This window comes from Rhinatrema bivittatum, chromosome 1 (genome assembly GCF_901001135.1).
Source record: "Rhinatrema bivittatum chromosome 1, aRhiBiv1.1, whole genome shotgun sequence".
Classification (NCBI taxonomy): domain Eukaryota; kingdom Metazoa; phylum Chordata; class Amphibia; order Gymnophiona; family Rhinatrematidae; genus Rhinatrema; species Rhinatrema bivittatum.
The window spans coordinates 496,902,626-496,911,460 of record NC_042615.1 but is presented as its reverse complement, the minus strand read 5'-3'; the positions used below and the strand labels follow the sequence as shown (position 1 = coordinate 496,911,460).

The 8,835-nt window shown below is 42.3% G+C and overlaps 1 protein-coding gene across 1 annotated transcript; it reads right to left on the bottom strand.

The window, feature by feature from the left end:
- Window positions 1-675: 675 nt before the first annotated feature.
- Window positions 676-7,867, bottom strand: LOC115095325 (perilipin-2-like). The gene is made up of 8 exons (XM_029608849.1): window positions 7,841-7,867; window positions 6,292-6,351; window positions 6,008-6,203; window positions 5,070-5,152; window positions 4,224-4,509; window positions 3,088-3,257; window positions 2,559-2,693; window positions 676-1,668 (listed from the first exon to the last, which is right to left on the bottom strand). Exons 2-8 carry the CDS (start codon window positions 6,331-6,333, stop codon window positions 1,324-1,326), a joined length of 1,257 nt encoding a protein of 418 aa, XP_029464709.1. The 5' UTR covers window positions 6,334-6,351; window positions 7,841-7,867; the 3' UTR covers window positions 676-1,323.
- Between the last annotated feature and the right edge of the window lie 968 nt (window positions 7,868-8,835).

Genomic DNA, 8,835 nt, shown 5'->3' with positions numbered 1-8,835 from the left:
CACCTCTAGATAAATTTAGAGTAGTTTTGGATAGTATTGCTACTGAAGTGACCCCTGATTCCACATTTAAAGTTACAGCAGCATTAACCTGCTTTGAGACCATACTAGGCAAAAGTCATTCTTTTATAAAAACTTGATATGACTTGAATCGAGTCAGATGTAGCATCAGCTTGCTTTGGATGGCAAATACCGACACCTTCACAGTCATAGTCTGCAATGATTCCCAAAAAACCCATCTTGAATTACTCTTTGGGCTTAGATGCTATCATATATTTATGAAGACAAACCTTCAGAGTTTAGTGAAGAGCTCTCCAGATTGATAGAACAGTCTAGGTGGCATCTATTGACCGGTTTTATGAAAATGCTTCAGTCCAGAGAGGTGGCCTGGAGGCAATAGCCAAAGCACTGTACAGACCTAGAGCTGATTACAGTCGAGGGTGGAGGCTGCTTGCTAGTTTAAGCTCTACAAACAGGAATATTGCCTTGTGGGTATAGACTGAGTGAACACCCATCCATGACAGTCCCCCCCTAACTTATAAAAGTAATGCTTACATCTCTGGTAATTTGGTTCTCAGCACTTCTGATGGTTGGCCATGCCAGTCATCTACCACTTTCAATATGCATTTCCTCCAATATGGAGATTTGTCAGCATTAAATAACTTCATGATGCACAAGCATTGTTGCCAAAACATTTATTGCTAATACTATACATTCTACCAGTACAAAACAAGCATGTCACTTTACAAGATTTTAGCAAAAGGCACTTCAGGTAAGTCCAGTAACACTGTAGACCTATTTACAGTTCCATTTGGAAACCAGGGTTACATGTGATAATACTTCATGAAGCAGGGCTACTTAACAAGACATCTGCAAACTGATTAGCATGCAAAATGTCAGCTATTTAAGCCTGGCAGAATCCTGATTTGCATTCAGTGGGCTATGCTGGGAAAGCAGTCTAGAAGTTGCTTAAGATAAATCAGTTTCACAAGCTGAACCTTGTGTTCCCCACTTAACAGCTGCTAAAGTGATAGACCTCGAACTAGAGTTAAAGGCACCCTATCTTATTGTAAGATCAGAGTATTAAATGAGCCAATAGCCATCTGCCATTTTGTTGTTCCTTTTGGAAACACCTTTAATATCCACATGTCCCCAGCAGTTATATAACCAGTATACCATATATCCCACCAAGATGTCAATCCTTCCAAGCTGACATTCTACATAACAATCACACCTAGTAATGTCTGACAGCAAGTCTCCCATTTCTGTACTTTAGCAGAACAGAAATGTTAGTGATGCTAGACAGGTTTAGTTTAGCAGCTGTGTTCAGACTTGTTGGCTGGCTTGTTCTTGCTTCAGCTGTGGGTACACAGGACCTACCAACCAGTTGAGTGGTGTGGTGTTAGCAAGATAAGCCATCACCTCATCCATGGATTCCTTCATTTTCTTCAGCTGTTCTTTGCTGGTGCTGAGGAGCTGATCAGACAGGTCTCTGATGGAGCCAACAGAGTGGAAGTTCTGGTAGATGTCTCCAGCCAGGCAGCTAACATGGTGGGCTTGGTTCTGGATGTTTTGGGGCAAACCTTGGATGCTTGATACCAGTGCAAAGCAGTTTGTCTGAAGCTGGCGAGACAGGTGCTGGGCAATAGCTAAGGCACGTGATTCAATGTGCTAATAAAAACAAAAACCACCACCAACTTTAGAATCATAATTACTATAACCAACTAATTTAAGCTCAGCTCACAGGATAAAAAAGTTAGCTATACATTTTAAGGCACACAGCATTTCTGCCAATATTCTATTTTGTTCCTCTCTCAAAGGCCTTAGGCTATTGAATACAATAAATCTGCATGGTCATATTTTGACAATGCAATTTGTAAGGAGATCTTACTAGTCACTAGTCAGATGTGTCTGTAGACACCATAGTAGATCTAGTGCTTCCTCAGACACATCCCATTGGGATGTCTGTTTAACCAATTGCCAAGGAACTGAAGCAGTTCAGCATTGTTTGGAGTAGCTGTGAGGCATTCCTAGAGGGAATCCTGTAGGGAGCCCATTCCAGGGTTTTGTTTTTTTTTTAATATAAAAAAAACCATAGACTAGCTGGAGGGGCTTGCCCAGTGGCTCAGCAGCTATGCTGTTAACTGCCATGCACAGCATGGCTCAGGTCTCAAGCAACAGCAGTACTTAGTGGTTTGACTTGGGTGCACACTGGCCAGGCTCTGAAGGAGTGGTGATTTGTGGTGTAGGCAAGGACTTGCTGGGCATAGTTCAGAGTGACACTAGACCAGCCATGCCACAGAAGGGGCAATTCAAGAGATGCTGTATATACACTTGCTTGTGGCTAGAAAGCATTCCAGCCTCTCAGGATAGCTGTTTATATTTGTCAGTGACACTTACAGCCTTTGTATACACAGCACTCTACAGAAAGGAGATTCAGACTGGCCAAGAATTTCAATGATCAAGGCATGTCAGAAGATACATCCAGACTCAGTTGCCAGTGTTAGAAGTTTATGCAGACTGAATGCCTGGAAATATTAAGCCACCCAAAAGCCATTTACCTCTCTGCTGGGAGCTTCCTCTCCATCCTGCTGTCCCATGTTTCTCTTCCATGCTACCCAAGACTGGTACAATCTCTCCTGGGCATCCTGCAGTTTCTGGTTGGCACTAGACAGATTCTTTTGGGCATACTCCATCTGAAATCAGGAGAGACCGTGCTACTATTAGAAAATGGGCTTTGTACAGATCAAAAGCTAAACACATTTGTATAAGTATGTAAAGGTATGTGCATTACCAATGGCTGCATTGGCCTTTTCTTCTCCAGCTAGAGAAAGCCTTAACCACTCCCCACCAGTTAAGCCATGACCTGGCAGGTTACCAGATACTGTTCCTACCCACCAACCACTACTCACTTTAAGTGATGAGGCCATCACTTAAAGTGAGTAGTGTCTAGCCTTCCCTGTATTGGATTGAAGCAGTGCCAGATAGACTGCAGGTATTTACCATCGCTAGCATTTTAATGCAGGCTCTTGTCCAGCAAGTGCTTTCCAAACAGCTCACTGGAAGCCAACTTATTTCAATATTTCTCACCAGATCAATGGTGTGATGGAGCTGAGAGATGGCCTCCTGGCTCCTGCGTTTAGCATCTTTCACTCTGATCAAGGCCTGCTCATAGGCTTGCTTGCGAACCTTGGAAGACAGAGATCCCAGTCTAGCATAATAGCTTGGCTTCTCAGTTCCAGCTCTGGTAACTTCTTTGGCTAGGCAATGGAAGAAAGCAACTATCAGTTCTATTTCAGTTGAACACATGCAGAAAGCAGAGGGTGTTTGAGCCAAGCAGAAATTGAAAGGAATGTTTTGGCTGTGATCCCTGGCTAGACCTTCTGGAGAGGGGAGGGGGGGGGGGGGGGGGGGGGGGGGGGAGGGGAGGATGCCATTTTGGAAGAAAAAGGTTTGATCCACTTTCAGGATGGTACCCCCCCATGGGAAAGTCCTGGTGCATTACTTGCCCTGCACCCATCTGAAACTAGGGTGGCTTCTGTATCTGCCCAGAGAAGCAGTTTGATTGTATTTTAGCATTTTTTGGACTTTACCCCATCAAGGTCCCAGGAGTGTTTCAGAGACAGACCTGGTCCTTTTACTAGGAGCCAGGTTTTGAATGTCCCCACTCAGGGATTACTGGGTCAGAACAGCAAGAGACAACTGGATTTGTGTTTTGTGAAGATTCCTGACCTTTGAAGAGACTTTGAAGTTTGACACCATCCCAGTGTCCTGCCTGTTTCTATCCTGAAGATACCATCCATGTGAGCCAGACAATGAGCACTGAGACTGAAAGTGAACCTCCTTCCCCCCAAATTGAGAAGCCACACCCTGGTACTCAAGAAATGAGGACTTACTGCATGTCCCCTGCACCAGTTCAGCCTGGACAGTGAACTAGGGTGTTACAGACGGAATGTCACCAAGTGATCAAGGTTAGAGGTAAAACCAGAAGCTGTCCTCGTAAACATTAGGCCATACTCAGTTCAACATATTTTATATTCTAACAAAACAAGAGGAAAGGAAAAACTTAAGGGCTAGGAATCTAGGTGGAGCTGTTCATGTGTTATTTTGTTTTATTCTTGTTTTAAGACTTCATTGTAACCTGCCTAGCATAACCTAGTTACTATAGGTGAGCTATAAATAGCCAAACACCAGTCTTTTGAGTGTTTATATTTAATTTTTTTTACCTGCTTCCCCTTCAGTCACTGGGAGATACTGATCCACAAGGGCCTCCGTCTTGCTCAGTGCAGCATCCACCCCAGTGCTCACCACCTGCACCATGGGGCTTCCCAGAACAGAGTTAATGCTCCCAGTCACAACAGCTTTTGTCATTTCCATGCTCTCCTGTGCGGCTCCCTTGGCCTTGTCCACCACTCCAGTGATTGCATGGGCAACTGTGTCCTTGGCACCCATCACAGTGCCTGCTACAGCTTCTTTTGCACCAACCACCATGCCTGTGGCATTAGCAACAAGCTACATGAAGAGAAACATGTAGCATTAGTACTCATGTCATTTTAGGACTGCCACTCACCTGCATCAAGTTCCCCAAAGACTGGGAAGAATAGTATCTGGTCCAAGGTCAGGAATACCAAGCCTCTATGCCCTCTGCTCACTCCTCTTTTCTAGAATAGGTGCAGTCTGCAACTCCTTTTTCTATCCATCCTCCTCCTTGCTCTATGTCCTTAGTTGAATGTGGATTGTCTTGCTCCTCATGGGTCCTATCTTAGTCACTTAACCTCCCTTATGCATGAGTGGAAAGCTTGGACTGCACTGGTCAAGCTAGAGGCATTCTGGAAAATGCTGATTTACCAGGCACAGAACATTCTGATCAGAGTTCCTGCTGTATAAAGTGAGGGTCCATAAATGGTTCTTGTAACTGATGTTTTCCAGTTGTGGTAACCCTGAGGAACACCCTACCATGGCTCTAGAGCTTCAGTTTCTCAACATTTGTAGTATGAATATTCACATGTTTTACTAGTGACTTGAAAGTTCAGAATAAATACTTAAAAAAACCAAAGAAAAAACTACTTCACCTTATCAGTTGGTTGCTGGAGGAAAGGCAGCTTCTCTTCAATTTTATCCAGGCCTATGCAGGCACAGTTATTGGCAAGAGCAACTATGAAAAAAAAAAGCACTAGACTGATCTTCACTGGATCAAAGATATAGAAAGATGACAGATACAAGTGTGGTATGCGCAGTATGTTAGTGTTCTTAATGACAATAGATGAAAGTCTGTCAAATAGGTTGATAGAACAATGACCAAACTTAGACCCTGGTGTTAAGTTATGGCCTTCCACCCCCCCCCCCATCTTTTCCTTTTATCAAGATGCCAGCATGGTTCAGCTGGCACACTTTGGGTTCTAGTACTGACATTATGCAAGCAGATTTGAATCAGACAGCACCACTGGAGGGACTCTGGTCCAATGGCTGCAAGGGGTATAGAGTGTCAGCTATGGCAATTAGAGGCCTGATAGCTGAAGAGGTCATCCTCCAGACCAGATAGAGTTAATTTCCCAGCTGTGTCACCAGACCCTGTATGGAAGGTGGTGTGATGCATGGTCACAAGGCAGGGTGCTATTGAGCAAAGTAGAGAAAGGGAAAACTCCCAGGCATAGGCCTATGAAGGATATGGTGCCATAGTTTAATGAACTGATAATCCAGTGGGATAGGAGATTTGTAGGCCAAAAAAAACCTCAGACACAATGTTCACTTCATGTACAGAGTGAGCCATAGAGGTTTTTCTGGTGGCACAACATTTGATACATACATCATGACAGATAAACATGCATATTCTATGCATTAAGTGACCATTTAACATTAAAAAAAACACAAACAAGTCTTAAAGCCAACACACATTTGGGCTGACAATGCACAAGTCTATTGGGGCTATTTCCTACAAGTTTCCACCATTTGCTTTCCCTTATTAAAAAGGGATGGAAAACTCTACTCAGGCAAGTAGAAAGTCACTCACTTTGTGGCTCCAGTTTTTGGATGATAGGTTTTGTACTTGTGAGGGCCACGTTAGTGATTGTCTTCACTCCCTTCTCTGCCACCTCACAGACAGACTTCAGGTAGGGATGGTTCTCTTTTGTGCTGACGTAAGCAGATGAAACCATGTCACAGGTAGAGCTCACTAACGGCAGGTTAGCCACCCTCACCGCCACATTCTGGCAAGTCAAAATTGGGGGAGAAAAAAAAAAAAAAGTTAACAATCTATCCATAAGCTAAAGCTCAGGCAAGCCATTTCATACCTACCTGTTGTGGGTCAGTTTCAGCTGCACCTGCTACTGAAGTCATTTTCTTTCAAGCTTTTTTCTTTCAAAGAAAAAAAAAGCCAAAACATTACCTTCATTCTTTTCAGAAAATCTTTTGGCTCAAATTTCCACTACATCCCAGAATGTACTATACTATCTTCTACCTCAATGGTCCCTTCTAAGCAGCAATAGACTAAATGTGCTTATTGCACTAGGTCAGCAAGTTAGACACTCACCTGATGTATGTTACTCATGCAAGGTATGATGCAAGTTACTCACCTGATGTATGTATTTGTCACACACACACATAAGGTAACAGCCTAAGTGTTACAATGATAAAAGTCTATTAGCAATCAGCACTAAGTACTTGTGTCAGTTAATCCATTTACTATTACCAGATAGTAATGATTGCTTAGTTAACAGGGCCACTGTTTAGCAAGGCTCTCCTGAACTGCTAGCTATGACTTTTACTCAATATCTACAGTCATGAGGCAGGGCAGTTTGCAATGACTGAGTTAAGTGTCACTTTTGCTAGATCCAAGTTATATCTTAAACAGGTTATAAATATACAAGAGCATATGTACAAGGAAAGGGCACACTCACAACTACCTCTTTCAAAAGTAGTTACTACACACTAATTACTGAATTCCTTCCCCAGACAATGAGTACCTTGAATTTGCTATTGGGACCTTTTATTTAGTAAAGTACTATTTATTCAAATTTAGAAATATGAAAGCATCCTAGATTTAGACCTTAGAACTATACTTGTTTTATAGGCCATCCTAGTCATTAGCCCATTGATATACCACCATCACTGGTTTTTGTTGGTTTTTTTTAAAATACCATACTCAGACTTAAGCAGTTATTCTTGTGTAACCACAGAAAGTTAAGGAGCACCTCCAAGCTTAGTTAGTGAGACTCAGGTGCTGTGTTGCAAAAATCAAGTTTCATCAAGGGAGTTATTTGAAGCTGTTTAGTGAGAGTAAACAGATCACAGCTCCCTTCTACATCTGGAGACCAGTAAGGAGGGAGGGATAGGATAAGTTAAAATGAAGCTTTCAAAACAGTTTAAGACTAAACTAAAAAGCCTCAGACACTGAGGGAACAAAGCAATAATGACCAAATCTAAACCCCCACAAGCCATAAAGCTTAGTAGTTAGCTACCTAAGACCAGATGTATTCAGAGATTTGATTTTATAGGAATGGAAAAAATAAGGGTAGTCAACTCCAACCAAGCTTCAAAGACAGCTTAAAAGACCATACATAGAGTACATACACTAGCTTTATTACTTATAGCTTCTTCCTATCCTTAGGCTATAAACATGCTAGAAAGCCACTGGCCATTGAGGATCACTGACATGAGTATGAGAAGCTCTATCTCAACTTCTATTAAAGTCATACAGGATCTCAGGAGACAAAAGTATTTTTCAGCTCCCAAACATGCAAACCCCCCCATTATTTTACTAAGAACTAACCCCACATAAGCATGCAAAAAATAGAGCCAAATAAAACAAACCTCAACTACCATCTCCCCTTTTTTTCCCACTTACCCCAACCCTTCTTCCACTCTGTCTCCTACCTTGGCTGTGGGGCCTTTTCTAGCAAAGATAAGGGTGGAGCCCAAGGATTTAGCACTTGTCCATCTTGGCTCCTCCCTGGGATCTTTACTGCTTAGCTTTTTCAGCCCTCCTGCACCTCTTTTTATGTGAGCTAGTTTGTTTCCATGTTTCAGGTTGTCTTTCCCTTCTCACTGAGTTCCCTGATAGGAAACATACAATTCTGAAAATGGCCCAGCAGGGCAGATTTTTGTTAATAGAAGTCAGAGGTCTCCAGACTTTTTTTTTTTTTTTTTTTTAATAAGAAAGGTCACATAGAACATTTCAAATCACTAAGAGGGTCAGATGAAAATTGTAGCAATCTCTCCCCTCAGCATCTTCCTCTCTTCTCCCAAGTGTCCACCTTCTCTCATTCCACTCCCCACCATCTACCCTCTGCATATTTTTCCCCCTCCCTCCCTCATTTCCTTCCTGTTGACTCAAAACCTCTTATTTGTTTTGGTCAGTCTCTCCCATCTGCCTGTCTTCAATAGATTGTAAGCTCCAAGGAGAAGGAACTGTCTCATTTTTGTATTCTATCTATCAGGGTCATTTTTCAAATCCTCTAGGTAGAGAGTGCATCAAGCTAGGTCGAGAGTACAATGTACAAATCTCATCTTTGTGTACCTTTCTAAATCACATCAAATCTTCACTGATGTGTACTGTGCTGTTTGTACCTCTGACTGTGCATGTAAACTGCCCCCGAACCCTAGACCACACCAAAACCTCACTTCAAGTTACTAGTTGCCCCTCCTACAGTGGTATAAATAAATGACTAATATGTGAGCCTTATAAACACTCTTTCTCTCTCTATCAACCTTTTTTTTTATCATGGGCAAAATTTATAGAAAAATGATAAATCTAGGCCTATATTTGGTAGTACACTTTTAATTGTTACTTTGTATGTATCTCTGTACAGCGCTGAAAACATCTGGGATGTAATACAAATA